At 55.0% G+C, this 13730-nt stretch overlaps 4 protein-coding genes across 4 annotated transcripts; 2 read left to right on the top strand and 2 right to left on the bottom strand.

Moving 5' to 3' along the window:
• Positions 1–946: 946 nt before the first annotated feature.
• Positions 947–4777, top strand: LMH87_005333 (uncharacterized protein; the record flags this gene model as incomplete). Its single annotated transcript, XM_056203032.1, has 1 exon — positions 947–4777. The coding sequence occupies one exon, from the start codon at positions 947–949 to the stop codon at positions 4775–4777; it is 3831 nt and encodes a 1276-aa protein (XP_056058531.1).
• A 533-nt stretch (positions 4778–5310) lies between these two features.
• LMH87_005332 (uncharacterized protein) lies at positions 5311–9562 on the bottom strand (the record flags this gene model as incomplete). Its single annotated transcript, XM_056203031.1, has 3 exons — positions 5311–8340; positions 8394–9048; positions 9099–9562. The coding sequence occupies 3 exons, from the start codon at positions 9560–9562 to the stop codon at positions 5311–5313; spliced, it is 4149 nt and encodes a 1382-aa protein (XP_056058530.1).
• A 1233-nt stretch (positions 9563–10795) lies between these two features.
• LMH87_005331 (uncharacterized protein) lies at positions 10796–11471 on the top strand (the record flags this gene model as incomplete). The annotated part of the gene is made up of 3 exons (XM_056203030.1): positions 10796–10879; positions 11000–11309; positions 11368–11471. The coding sequence occupies 3 exons, from the start codon at positions 10796–10798 to the stop codon at positions 11469–11471; spliced, it is 498 nt and encodes a 165-aa protein (XP_056058529.1).
• A 254-nt stretch (positions 11472–11725) lies between these two features.
• LMH87_005330 (uncharacterized protein) lies at positions 11726–13612 on the bottom strand (the record flags this gene model as incomplete). The annotated part of the gene is made up of 2 exons (XM_056203029.1): positions 11726–11743; positions 11795–13612. 2 exons carry the CDS (start codon positions 13610–13612, stop codon positions 11726–11728), a joined length of 1836 nt encoding a protein of 611 aa, XP_056058528.1.
• Between the last annotated feature and the right edge of the window lie 118 nt (positions 13613–13730).

Genomic DNA, 13730 nt, shown 5'->3' with positions numbered 1-13730 from the left:
TGCAATCAGTACTGGCTTTTCTTTTCCGGCAAGGACCTTTGTACTGGCAGCACTAACGTCGGCAGTGAGAAAAGGTCAAAAGGCAGGGCAGACAACAGAGAGTCGTGAAATTGGTGGTTCGCACTGGTCAGCACAGGGTCTTAATGCCTGTCAATGACCTGTCAGCAAACCAAAGACCCGGCCAGTAAAACAGAACACTCGAGAGGAAAAGAAAGCGAGACATGGCCAGTGTTTAATTGCAACCATAAATTATCCATCTGCAGAGCCTCCAGCCCCCCCCTGCCAGCCAACCACTCCAACCCAAGCCCGCTACTGTCTGCCAAGCAGCGCCAGAAGTGGCAGCTGAGTCGCTGCACCATCACCATGTCCACTAACCGGCCGCACTATACGCCCGATACTAGCTTCAACGCCTGCTGCAAGTACATGGCCCATGGCTCCATGGCAGATGGCTCGTCCCGCAGAAACAGACTCCTTGTTCCCTCATTCAATCAAGCATTGTATCTAATTCCCCGTCTTTCGCTATTCGCCGGGCAAAGGACGCTGCGGTCGGCCCACAGCGGTCGTCAGTGACTGGCTCGGCTGCATTGTTAGCGGCTCTAGCGTCCCCTCCAGTGGAGTTGGGACTGTTCATGGCGCTTCCATTCACAGGCAGTTGCAGGGACCTACAGGGGCGTACAGGGAACGACAGACACTGTAATTTTGCCTTGGCCAGCTAATAAAATAGACTTATCAGCGGCGGGTCTTGGCCTTTGGCCCCGTCTAAACTTGTGCTCATCGGCTTCAACCACTTTCTTTCCCCGTTGGCAGCCGTCTCTAGTTACGGGTTTTCCCCAAACTCCCCTCCAGCTTTTTCCCTTTGCCAATCCTCTTCCCCCAGACTTTCAAAGCTTGCCATCTGTGTTGAGACACCAGATGCAGCACCGGAAGCGGGATCGTTGTCATCGCCATGGACGAAATCACGCCGGTCCCGGGCCCGGCCTCGCGCCATGAGCGACTCGCTGCTGCTGCTGCTGTGCCCAACAGCAACCCCGACGACACGGCCGCCGCGCCCGCCTCGTTTGAGGACATTTCTCGAGACGTCCTCGACGAGGAGCCCGACTCGGACAGCGGCCCCTTTGCCTTTTCCACCACGCAGCTCTACAAGCTCCTGACGTACCGCAGCATGGCCGCCCTCGACGTCTTTGGCGGTCTCTACGGCCTGGCCGGCGGCCTGCGAGCCAACGTCGCCACGGGCCTCAGCGCCGACGAGGCCAAGCTGCCCGGCCGCATCACCTTTGACGAGGCCGTCGCCGCTGCGAGGGAAGAACGCGATCCCACCATCGAACAGGTCCTGCCCTCCAGATCGACCGGCACCGGCCTCACGCTGCGAATAGGAGACGAGCCCGACAGCCACTTTGTAGACCGCCGCCGCATCTATGGCGCCAACCGACTGCCGCGACGACCCCAAAAATCCTTCTTCCGCCTCATGTGGATTGCCTTCAACGACAAGCTCCTCATACTGCTGACCATTTCCGCCTGCATCTCCCTCGCCATTGGCATCTACCAGTCCGTCGACGCCAAGAGCAAGAATGCCAACATTGAGTGGGTAGACGGCGTCACCGTCGTCATTGCCATTCTCGTCATCATCTTTGCCAGCGCCGCCACCGACTGGCAGAAAAATCACAAGTTTGAAAAGCTCAACGAGCGTAAATCCCAGCGCGATGTTGCTGTCCTGCGTCATGGCAGGATTCAGCACGTCTCCGTCTACGACGTCATGGTCGGCGACGTGCTGCACGTCGAAGCTGGCGAGGTGCTTGCCGCCGACGGTGTCCTCGTCAGTGCTGCTGGCTTGCACGTCGACGAATCCTCGGTCTCTGGCGAAGCCGGCCTCGTTCACAAGACCCTCGCAAACGACCACGACCCGACCCATGCCACCCGCGCCGACCCCTTCCTCTTCAGCGGCACCACCATCTGCCGCGGTGTAGGCCAGTACCTGGTGACGGCGGTAGGTGCCAACTCGACCTATGGAAGGACACTCATCTCCCTGCGCGAAGATGTGGAAGAGACACCTCTCCAAGCCAAGCTCGGCCGGCTCGGAAAGCAGCTTATCCTGTTTGGTGCCGCCGCCGGCTCTGTCTTCTTCCTCATCCTCTTCATCCGCTTCATGGTCAACTTGGACGACCTCAAGGGCATCGGGCCATCTGAAAAGGCCGAGAAATTCTTTGGAATCTTGATTCTGGCCATTACCGTAGTCATCATTACGGTTCCTGAAGGCCTCGCTCTCAACGTCACCATCGCCCTTGCTTTCGCCACCAAGCGCATGCTGAAGGACAACAACCTAGTTCGCCTCATTCGATCCTGCGAAATCATGGGCAACGCGACGACCGTGTGCTCCGACAAAACTGGTACATTGACCCAGAATAAGATGACGGTTGTTGCTGGTCGGATCGGTCTAGAATGCAGTTTTGACGACACAGAGACTAAAGAGGCCGTGCCTGGTGCGCCGACTACAGTCGTGGTCAAGAGCGAGACCTCGAGCTACGCAACCTCGCATCTATCAACTGACCTGCGTGATCTTATCAAGGATAGCATCGCTTTGAACTCGACAGCCTTTGAGACCGATGATAGCTCCAAGCCCAACTACGTTGGCTCTAGCACAGAAACCGCTCTGCTCAAGTTCTCTCATGATCATTTGGGGATGGGGCCGCTTCGCGAAGAGCGCGCCAATACGCCCGCGCTCACAATGTTTCCCTTTGACTCGACGAGGAAGTGGATGGCTGTTCTCATCAAGCTTCCCAACGGACGGTATCGCCTGCTCATCAAAGGCGCCGCGGAAGTTGTATTTGAGTATTGTGCCTATACCATTTCTGATACGGAATACCGCATCAGCACCGCCCGTCTAAGTGAGGAGGATCGAACAAGCGTACGCGACTCTATCCAGGAGTATGCTGGACAGATGTTGCGCCCGGTCGCCGTTGCTTTCCGCGATTTTGAAGCTTCAGAGGTGTTTGACAGCCCAGACGACGACCCGGCGGCGGTCAATCTGGAATGGTTCGCTTCCGGCCTTGTCCATGTTGGCTTGTTTGGCATCAGAGATCCTCTTCGACCGGAAGTTGTTGACTCTGTCAAGAAATGCCAAGAGGCTGGTGTTTTTGTTCGCATGATTACTGGTGACAACTTCGTGACAGCCAAAGCTGTTGCGACTGAATGTGGCATCTATACGTCTGGCGGAATTGCCATGGATGGGCCGACTTTCCGAAGATTGTCTCCTGAACAACTTGACAGCGTCATTCCTCGCCTCCAGGTCCTCGCGCGATCTAGCCCCGAAGATAAACTTCTATTGGTGTCGCGCCTTCGTGGCATGAAAGAAACAGTTGCTGTCACCGGCGACGGTACCAACGACGCCCTTGCACTGAAGGCCGCCGATGTCGGCTTCGCCATGGGGTTGCAGGGCACAGAGGTCGCTAAGGAGGCAGCGTCCATTATCCTACTCGACGACAACTTTGCTTCCATTGTCAAGGCTCTGAGCTGGGGCCGTACCGTCAACGACGCCGTGAAGAAGTTTTGCCAGTTTCAGTTTACAATCAACATTACGGCCGGTATCATTACAGTCGTGTCAGAGCTGGTAGGAGACTCCGTCTTTACCGTGGTTCAGCTTCTCTGGATCAACTTGATCATGGACATCTTTGCTTCTCTTGGCTTGGCCACCGACCATCCTTCTCCAGACTTTTTGAAGCGAAAGCCTGAACCCCGCAACGCCCCGGTTGTCAGCATAACCATGTGGAAGATGATTCTCGGACAGTCCATCTACCAGCTCCTTGTCATCTTCTTGGTTCATTACATTGGATGGGACATCTTTGACCCTACCACCACAAACGATATTGAGAAGCTCCAAACCTTTGTCTTCAACATCTACGTCTGGATGCAATTCTTCAACCAGCACAACTGCCGACGAGTCGACAACAAGCTCGATATTTGGTACCAGGGTGTATTGCGCAACCCTTGGTTCATTGGCGTCCAATGCCTCACCCTGGCTGGCCAGTTCATCATCATCTTCAAAGGTGGCGAGGCATTCGACACGGTACCCCTCAGTGGTGCCCAGTGGGGGTGGAGTATGCTCTTTGGCATACTCACCATTCCGCTTGGTGCACTGATCCGCCAGGTCCCTGACCGCTGGGTCCTACGTTTTTTCCTAGCCATCAAGTCTGCCTTCATGACTGTCACCGGCCCCGTGCAGCGCCGCCTGCCGCGCCTGCGCAAGAAGAAGCAGCAGCAAGACGCAGAGGAGCAAGCTAGGCAGCCCGAGCCCCTCAGCGCGGTGGAGGAGATGATGTCCCGCCACGGCCGCCAGCTGCTGCAGCAGCTCAAGGGCGAGGGCCAGGATCTCGAGATGACGCCCGAGCAGCGCCAGGCCCTCGAGATCGCCGCCCAGCGCGCCCGCGACGACGGCGCGGATCAAGACAAGCCCGAGCGCGAGGTTGATCTCCTCGGCCTCATCGAGGCGGCCAAGGTCGGCCGCTCCGTGGACCGCGACCTGCTCGAGATTCACCCGCGCACGCCCAAGGAGGACCCAATCCTCGGCACATGGATCAACCACCGCGTGCCCCCGAGCCAGGATGAGAACATACTGCGCTACATGAATGCGGGCAAGGAGGATGAGACGCCGCGGCGGCGCCGCAACAGAGTCCCGGCCACATATAAATGGGTCGAGCCGACGAGGCCGCAGCTCACGCACACACGACCCAAGGCGCGCAACGGGTTCACGTGGGAGTCGTTTCTCCGCTCTAAACGTCGATAGACGAGACTACAGCCTGCGGCCATCTATATTGCCTAAAAACTTTTTATTACATAATTGCATATTGTTTACACTATTTATTCATGGGAAGGTGTCTTTCATATACGACAAGACAGTCACACTACGGCGAGACGTTTTTCTCGCCGCATTCAAGGAGGGAGTTGAAACAAAGAAGGCGGTTGATACATGAGAAGCAGCTTTCGCTTTCCCCCAGATTTGTTCGTTTTATCTGCTTGTGCCCAGTCTGCTTGTTTCTTTCTTGTTTCAGCTAAACGGTACACATCATTTGGCTACACACATCTTGACGACGTATGATTTGAAAAATTGCGGTTACATGTAGATCGCTTTGCTTTTTTTTGTTTTATTCCTGATATATAAACCACATATAATGGACGAATTGGTTCTATTCTCCGCAAGCAGGAGTGAAAGTGATCATGCCATGATTCCACCGCCACGCCTTGATGCAAAATGAAAGAACCATGGACATGTATCATAAGTTCATAACGCAATGAATAAGTTCTAGGAAGAAAGGAGATTCATATCGGGTCATTTTCGTGTTGCCGCACCAATCGCTTGAATACGTCGCCGTTGAACCACAGGTCCTCAAACGCACCCTGCTCGACGTTGCGCCCATTGTCCATGACGACGACCATGTCGGCGACGCGCATCATTTCCACATTGTGCGTCGCCACGACCACGGCCGCCGAGCGGCGCTCGGCGCGCCAGCGTACCACCAGCTCCGCGATGCACGCCCGGATGCCCGCGGCGCTCTCCTGGTCTAGCGCGCTGGTGGGCTCGTCCATGACGAGCAGTGAGGGGCGGCGCACCAGCGCCCGCGCAATTGTCACGCGCTGCGCCTGCCCGCCAGACAGCGCCGTCCCACCCTCTCCGACCACCGTGCTGTAGCCCTCGGGCAGGGACATGACAAACTCGTCGATGCCGGCGTCGCGCGCGGCGGCGCGGATGTTGTTAAGGTGCCGCAGCGTAGAGGCCCGGTCGAGGCCGTAGACGATATTCTCGGCAATGGTGGTGGGAAATAGAAAGGGCGTCTGCGTGACGTAGCCGACGGTGGCGCGGAGCTGCTGCGGGTTCATCACGGGCAATGGTGTGTCGGCATAGGAGAGGGCGAATTCCGGCGAGGGGCGGTGCAGGCCGAGGATGAGGGAGAGCAGCGTCGACTTGCCGCAACCCGAGGCGCCGACGAGAACGGTGCACTGCCCGGGCAGGATGTCGAGTGTGACGTTGGCGAGCGTGTTGCGGCAGTCCTGGTTAGGGTAGGCAAACGTGAGATTTCGCATGCAGATGGGCAAGAGGTTCGCCCGGCCGCCTTGGGATTTAATCTCTGGCGACAGCTCCCCGTCGGGCAGCTGCGTGTAGGCTAGAACGCGCGCCGCAGAGGCCGTCGTCATTGTGATCTGCGGCATGGCGCTGAGCAGCTCCGTTGCGGTGCCGATGCTGAAGAGCAGCAGATTCATGACTTGCAAGACGCTGTCAACAGACACGGGGTTGCTGTGCGTGAGGATCAAAGTTCCGTAGTAAAACATGAGCGAGGTCAGGGCGTAGCTGAAGGCCTGGTACAGCCCAAACAAGGGACATATATAGATGGCCCTCTTGAATCCAAGCCGAAGGCACTGAGTCCCAGCTTGTGCAAACTTGCCGGCAAAGTGTTTGTCGAGACCGCAGTTGGCAATGGTGCGACTAAAGGTGAGCACCTCTCCGAGAATCTGGCCCGCATGCTCTACGGCATTGGAGCATTTCGTTTCCCATTCCTTGCCCAGAAACGTATACGTCTTGAGAGCGATGATGATTAGCGGCAGCGGCGCGAGAGCAATCAATGTCAGATTCCAGCAGACGATGAGCGCCCAGACAATAGACGCAGAAGTCATGGTGGCGACGGAGACGATGATGGGCACGAACCGACCCACAATGTTTCGCATCTCTTCGGCATGCACATTAAACGCCTCGAGGATACGTGTATGCGAATTCTTGTCGTCGATCAGCCATGATTTTGGCTGATGGAGTATGTTTTCGAGGGCAGAGCGCCGGACCGAGTCTACCCACGCTTGCGCAGACGATTCGAGGAGATAACGTCCAAAGCCTGCGCAGACGCCGTCCACAATGGCAATAATGATTAGATAAAAAGCCCACTGCTTTCCTTCCGCATTCTTGTCCCCCGTTGACCACATCGCCGCCAGGAGCTTCGCCAGGCAAAACGAGAATGCTGGTGTGCTCAAGGCCCCAATCATGGTGGTGAGGACGCCAAGGGCAAGACACGAAATGTTGGGGCCGTCAAGAGCCGGTGCGACACTTCGAATGATGCTCCAGAAAGACATGTTTCGAGATCGTTTCTGACTTTTAGTCACTACGCCGAGCTCGACAACCCGGCGCTTCTTCTTCTTGAGAAACCTCGACGCCTCACTGACAGTAGACATGGTCTCCAAATCTAGCGCATTCTGAAGGGGCGATGATGGCTGCATATCTCTGGTGTGGGGATTCAGCGATGCTTTCCAGGGTGTCGATTGAAATTGCCTGTTGACGACAGACGAAAGCCGAGCAGCGTCTGAGGGTTGATCCATGGCCGACAAGCTCGGAGAAAGGGCACCGCTGCACTGAGCCGGTGGTGGTCTGAGCATGGCATTCACGCCCGTGACTCGTGCGGTATTCGACAAGACGGAGAGTCTGGGGGAGATAATCGAGGCATGGCTGTAGCTTGAAGAAGGAGTTCTGCTCATCAGCCACGTGTGAGCGTGCGCTCGTGACTGCTGATACCCGTGGCAACCGAAGTTTTGAGCAATATCTTCTGCAATGGGAGGTATGACGTTGATCTGAAGATTCGCTGCGCTATCTTTAATAGCTTCGTTCAGTGCTTCGGTCAGAAAGGCGCCTAAGTCGGCATGCTCCAAATTCCGTTTGAATCCGCTCTTTGTCACTGTGCCCTTATCCAGCACGTACACAAAATCGTCGGGGCGCATGCTGTCCAGGTGGTGAGAGATGATGACAGTAGTTCTCCCTCTTCGCCAGTCTCTGATCGCGTTCATAACCATCTCCGTGCTGTGCTGATCCAGCGCCGACGTAGGCTCATCCAGAATTAGCACCGCGGGATCTCGGAGGTAGGCTCGAGCGAGGGCGATTCTTTGTCGCTGACCGCCGCTCAAAGGGCACCCTTTGCCGCCGATGATTGCGTGCAATCCGCCAGCCAGGGTTGCAACTGTAGAATCAAGTCCAAACTTTTCGCATGCTTGCACAACGCGATGATTTGCGACCGAAGATGGATCGCCTTGTCCAAACACAACGTTGCGAAACAATGTGTCGTTAAAAACAACAGGAGTCTGCTCCAAAAGCATAATATTCTGCTGCGTCCACTGCTTTTCAAGCCTCTTTATGGGTATCCCGTCAACGTATATGCTATCGTTGGCCGTCTCGTAGGTTCTTGAGATGAGGTTGGCAATGGTGCTCTTTCCAGATCCACTGCGACCGACGATGAAAGTGAATTCTGCCGCTGGAATTGAAAGCGTACATTTATCAAGGCGCTTCAACGATGGTGATGTTGGATAAGAAAAGTTTACCTGTGGTATTTTTAGCGATCAACGTCAACTCGTTTTGGTGCTGGGATATTTACCTCCTTCAAATCAATTGCGCCGACAAAGTAGCCAGGTCGCGCTGTGCTCGTATCGTCCTCAGCGGCGTGTATGACCTCGACTTGCAAAGCCTGTAATACTTGGCCGGCACTCATCCCTTTCTCAAAGACGAGCCAATTCGGCAACAGCGACTCGATGCCCTGAAGTGTTGCCAGCACCGCGTAGAATGTTGTCAGGATATTCCCTGGGGGCTCTCCTTGCTCGACGAGTATGAGCCCGTACCAGAATCCGATGACAAACATGCACACAGCCCAGAAACCGGTGTATCCGATTTGAACGGAATTAAATCGGGCCTGGAGGCGATATTGCTCGGCAGCGCGGTCGATCTGTCTCATGTACTTTTGAGTTTCGCAGGCGTAACCGTTGTAGAGCTTGACGAGATCAATGCCGCCTAGTGATGCGGCGAGCATTTTCGAGGCCGAGTCTAGGTGGGATGTTTGTTTTGCAATGGCTGGTTGGATTCTTCGGCTCGTCAGTGTTAGCACGACGAGAGACAGCGGTAATGTAGCGAGCAGGACGAGAGTCAGCTTCCACGAGGTATAAAATGCAACGGCCAGCGAAGTGATCGCGGTAAGAATATCTGCGGTGAGATAACCAAGGACCTGAGATGTGGCGACTTGGATTTCGTGTATTCTCCTGTGTTTATGTTTAGCATGGCTCATTTTTACAAGCAGAAATAGCCCTACCGTTGGATTGAGGCGACCAAGCCAGTAGTACCATGAGGCAGGGAGTCAATCCAAGCTCGTTCCATCTTGATGAGCCCGGAAAAAAGAGACTGCCGTATATTGTTGGCCTGTAACTCGCCGAAGATGGCCCAGAGAGCCAAGAATGCCGAGTTGATGATCCATTGCGCGCCACCGAGAGCAACGAGTATGATGCAATATCGTGACACCTGAGATAAGGCTGCTGATCCTGTAATTTGGTCATTTCCAACAGCAGCGACAATATCGAATACGCGTCCCAGAATAACCGCGAGGGTGGTGCGGAGAGCGGCAGCTCCCGCTGAGGATAGACCCGCGCCACCGAGATAGTAGAGATGGTGTTTTGTCGTAAAAGCAAAGAGATGCCTCCATTTCGGTCGCTCGTTGAGAAGCTCTGTAACGCCTCCGCGCTGATCCGTCGACTTTATATCGCATTTTGACTCTTTCATTTCGAGATACGACTCTCAGCATCACTCTTGAGCGGGGTGTTGTAAATGGTGCGACCTGGAGATGTGAAGAAGCTCTGGACTCGAGCATCGGCGGAGCGGGCGCTCCTCGACGCACACACCAATCTCTTTCATGGCGCAACAACTCAGATGTCTCATCTCTTAATGCTCGGCTCTTTCGTCTTGTGAGGAAAAGTGACTGCACCCCGGCACGCTTGACGCCCGCAGTTGTTTGTCAATGGGCTTGCTTGCTATTGTTCGGTGCGCCCGGGCCACCAAGTGCCTACAGCACCAAGCTATGGAGACGGCTGAGGAGGCCGAACGTTGCCCATGACTGAAGGTTTTTTTGTCGCAAGGAGAGCATAATGAAAGGATCAGGCTTTGTGAAATCTTTAAAAAATGCTGAATGAGCATCACGTGTGTCTGAGTCAGGCGGTGTCATTGTTGGAATCATCTGTAGTTGGAAGTGTGGCCATCACAGGCCCTGAAATTGATGGATAGGCCTTCCTGTACTTGGCTCGTTTGCTGGCCACGTTGCTCAACCAGATTTCTGTTGGTTCCAGGGCAGACAACACGCATTCCCAGGTTCTTCGACCATGTCGGAACGGCCCGGCGAGCGATCTGCGACTCAGCTTGCAGCACGAGCCTTGCATCGTGGATGGTCGGACTGTGTCAAGTGCACACGGGTGGATGTCAAGCTGCGCACGACCAGAGAAGTGTCAGAGGAATGTGCAGAGGACTAGGGAATCAAACAAGGAGCTCAGGAAAATATTGGATAATGAAGGCATAGCTACATGATCGAATGCCGGAAGTAGTGTCAGCGAGAGCACAAATGCTGTTTGCGAGGCACGCCTATGAAAGATACCATGGCCGACTCAAACATAGCCGATAGCTTCACCTCAAAGGATGCAGTCCATCTTCTGTTAGAGTAACGCAATGAATTTGACCTAATAGCTATCGCCAAAGTAGTAGTAATACTTTTCGGGGTTGATCGCGCCTCGAATTCCTTTTGATCTCGGGCCTCGATAGATGGCGAAATCCGGACGTTGCGCGTGGGATCTGGAAGCTTCAGGTAGCCGTACAGTGCCGCACAGTGTCACACTGTAGAGATGACATCTGCCCCTCCATCCCACTTGCGACTGGGCTCGAGCCCCACGTCAAGATTTTGCGACCATCAAGAATTTGTTTCTAAACGACCAAGCTTTTCCTCACAGAATTACGATATAAACAACAGCAATGGATCCCATGGAGAGCATGTCCGTGTCCGGGGGCCGTGTCCCGGCGGGCTTCAACGCCGAGGATGCCGGCAACATGGAAGATGTAGGTTACTCAAAAAACCTTTCCAAGAGGGGCATGATGTCACTGCTGCCACAGCTTCGTGCTGCGCGGCAATGCCTCTTGGGTGCACGAATGAAGCAAAGTTAATAACAATCTGAACAGATGGAGAAGCAATTCGCCGTCAAGGCCGTGCAGCACCTGCAAACATACTGGGCCATCCTGGAGCGCGTGCGCGGCTCCTCGCTGCGCTTGACCAAGATGGACGACGACATCTACGAGCACCTCAAGACGGATTTCCCCGAGTTTGACCCCGCGGCCGTGATCAACGAGGATGAGATGAAGAGCAAGGTCGGCAAGGAGCGCTGGCGCAAGTTTCTCATGGCGTACGAGAAGAAGGTGGACGACTACAACTTTGGCACCATGCTGCGTAACAGCCCCAAGGTCGAGTACGAGGAGGACTCGACTCTTTTCGGTAAGAATACTGGAAGTTTTTTAATCCGTTTGAACTTGCCGCTAACTGTCCTCTCCAGTCCCCCGTATGCAGTTTTACGCCGTCGAAATCGCCCGCAACAAGAGCGGCCTCAACGACTGGATCTACGAAAAGGCTCAGGCTGAAAAGGCCAAAGGCAAATAAGGGAATCTTTTTACGCGGTTGTATATAGGGATGTAGCATCTACGGAAGCTTAGTGGGATTGAATACCTAAAAGTTTAGAGAATCACGATACATCTCATCAATAAAATGCTCGCAATCTTCTCTGATTGCGTGCTCATATGCATCAATTCAATTGGAATGCGGATATACTAAAACACTATGCTATGCAGTAATTCCAAGGTGGATTCCAATATGCTATGCTATATCATGACTTTATGAAGGCATCAGCCACTGCGTCACGGCTTCTTTAAAGACTAAAGATTGGTCAGCATGATTCTACCGGATGCGAAGCTAGCACAACTTACGATTGCGAATTTGCTGCGTGAGCGAATTCGCTCTCCGAAGAAAACGAGAACCCACGGAATCACAGTCAATCCCGTAGCAACGCCGCCAAGGATACCGCCTGCAGCCCGTGTGCCTAGATTACGGAAGAGGGGTGTGGCAATGAGGGGGAAAGCTCCACCCAATAAGTTGCGGCAAAGGCTCTGGGATGCCAGGGCAGAAGATGCATAAACGTGGTATGTATCTGCGAGATAGTTGAATGTGGCGAGGTATACGGAGTAGATACCCCACAGCGCAAAGCCAAGGCCAATCGCTTGCGCATACTCTTTCCAGCTGTCTGGAGAGAGGAAGCCGGCGAACAAGCCAGCCGGCAGAAACATGGCGGTGATGCACGCAAAGTACAGTCTCGACTCCGGGGCCTCGGCGGGAAACTTGCGTCGCATGAGCTGCCAGAACTTGGAGTCTGTAGGGCGACCGCCTGCCTCGAGACTCTTCCACGACGGGTTCTTGAGAAGCTGTTCCTGGAATACACCCGTGATCGTGGCCACGGCCGTCGCAGCCATCATGGAGATGTAGACGCGACTGGACATGTCTAGGTTTCCGTTATACAGAAAAGGCACGACTGAAAAGGAAAGGTATAAAACACCCCAGGAGAATGCTGCCCAGAGCGAAAAGCAAAAGACGACAGGCTCGGTGAAGAGGAGGGCAAAAGGTCTTCTGATGGATGTGACGATCAGATCCTTGAGGGTAGGGCGCAGCTCATCAGCCTTGACAACCCAGCGAATGCGACGGAGCTCTGGTGATTGTACCCGCGTAACCGCCTGGCGATCTTCGCCATCGGACTCTGAGCCGCGAGGCTGCGATAGCCACACCTCAGTCGAAGAAGCCACATTGACGTTGGCCAGCGAAATCCACATGCCATATACACCACAATTTTCAAGCTTGCCATACCATTCATTCAAAATCTTGGCTTTTCGCGTGAGCAGGACAGACGCACGGCTCTCTTTAAAAAAGACAATGAGGAAGCCCACGAGAACCGCATCCATAATGACCTGGTGCCAGAATGTCCATTGCCACGCTCTCGTCCGGTTCTTGATGATGTTGATCAGCGCAGCGGAGACGAGAGGGCCAGCGCCGGTGCCCAGAAGCACAGAGCCGCTGAAGAGCGCCATGGGCGTGTTCCTATCCTCCTTGCCCCAGAGATCGGCAATGACGCCGCCCACGACGGCGCTAAACACCGAGGCACCCACGCCGACAAAGAGGCGGCAGACCAGCATGCCCGCCACGTGAGGCATCACCGAGCAGAGCGCCTGGAAGACGAGGTAGATGCTGCCGGCGGCGACAAAGATGGGGTAGCGGCCCCATGCCTCGGACAGCGGCGCCAGGGCCATGGGTGCGAAGCCGAAGCCGAGGCAGAAGGTGGTGATGCCCGCGAGGACGGCGGTGCGCGACGTGTCAAAGTCCTTGGCCATGAGGCCCACGGGCGGCGAGTAGGCGCCCGCCGTGTAGGCCGTCAGGAAGGTGGCGAGGCAGGACAGGATGAGCAGGACGCTCTTCCGCGCCGGGCTCCATTCCAGCGGCGACGTGTAGGCGCGTAGGTCCGGGCATGGCGGTATGCGGGCGCCGCCTCCGGAGGTGTCGTCGGGAAGCGGTGGTGTAGGCAGCGGCGTGTCAAAGTCGAGGTACAGGTGAAGGATGGGGGTTGTCGAGTTGACCTCGGAGAGAGATGTATCTGCCTGTTTCCGTTTCTCATGAGGGTTCCTGGTGGTGGTGACAGCGGCGTCGATGTGGTGCAACGGTTGTAAATCAACCGGCGACGTAGTGTAACGTTGCTCAGCCATGTTGGACTATTCACCGTTGACAACTAGCCGCTTCAACCGACAACCTTGTCTTTCCAAAGTCTGGAGAAAGACATGTAAGCGGAGAATGTGGGATGTAGGGCCGTGATGTTAGAAAAAG

Source organism: Akanthomyces muscarius, chromosome 1, assembly GCF_028009165.1.
Source record: "Akanthomyces muscarius strain Ve6 chromosome 1, whole genome shotgun sequence".
In the NCBI taxonomy this organism is placed as follows: domain Eukaryota; kingdom Fungi; phylum Ascomycota; class Sordariomycetes; order Hypocreales; family Cordycipitaceae; genus Akanthomyces; species Akanthomyces muscarius.
This window is presented reverse-complemented; position numbering and strand designations above follow the sequence as displayed.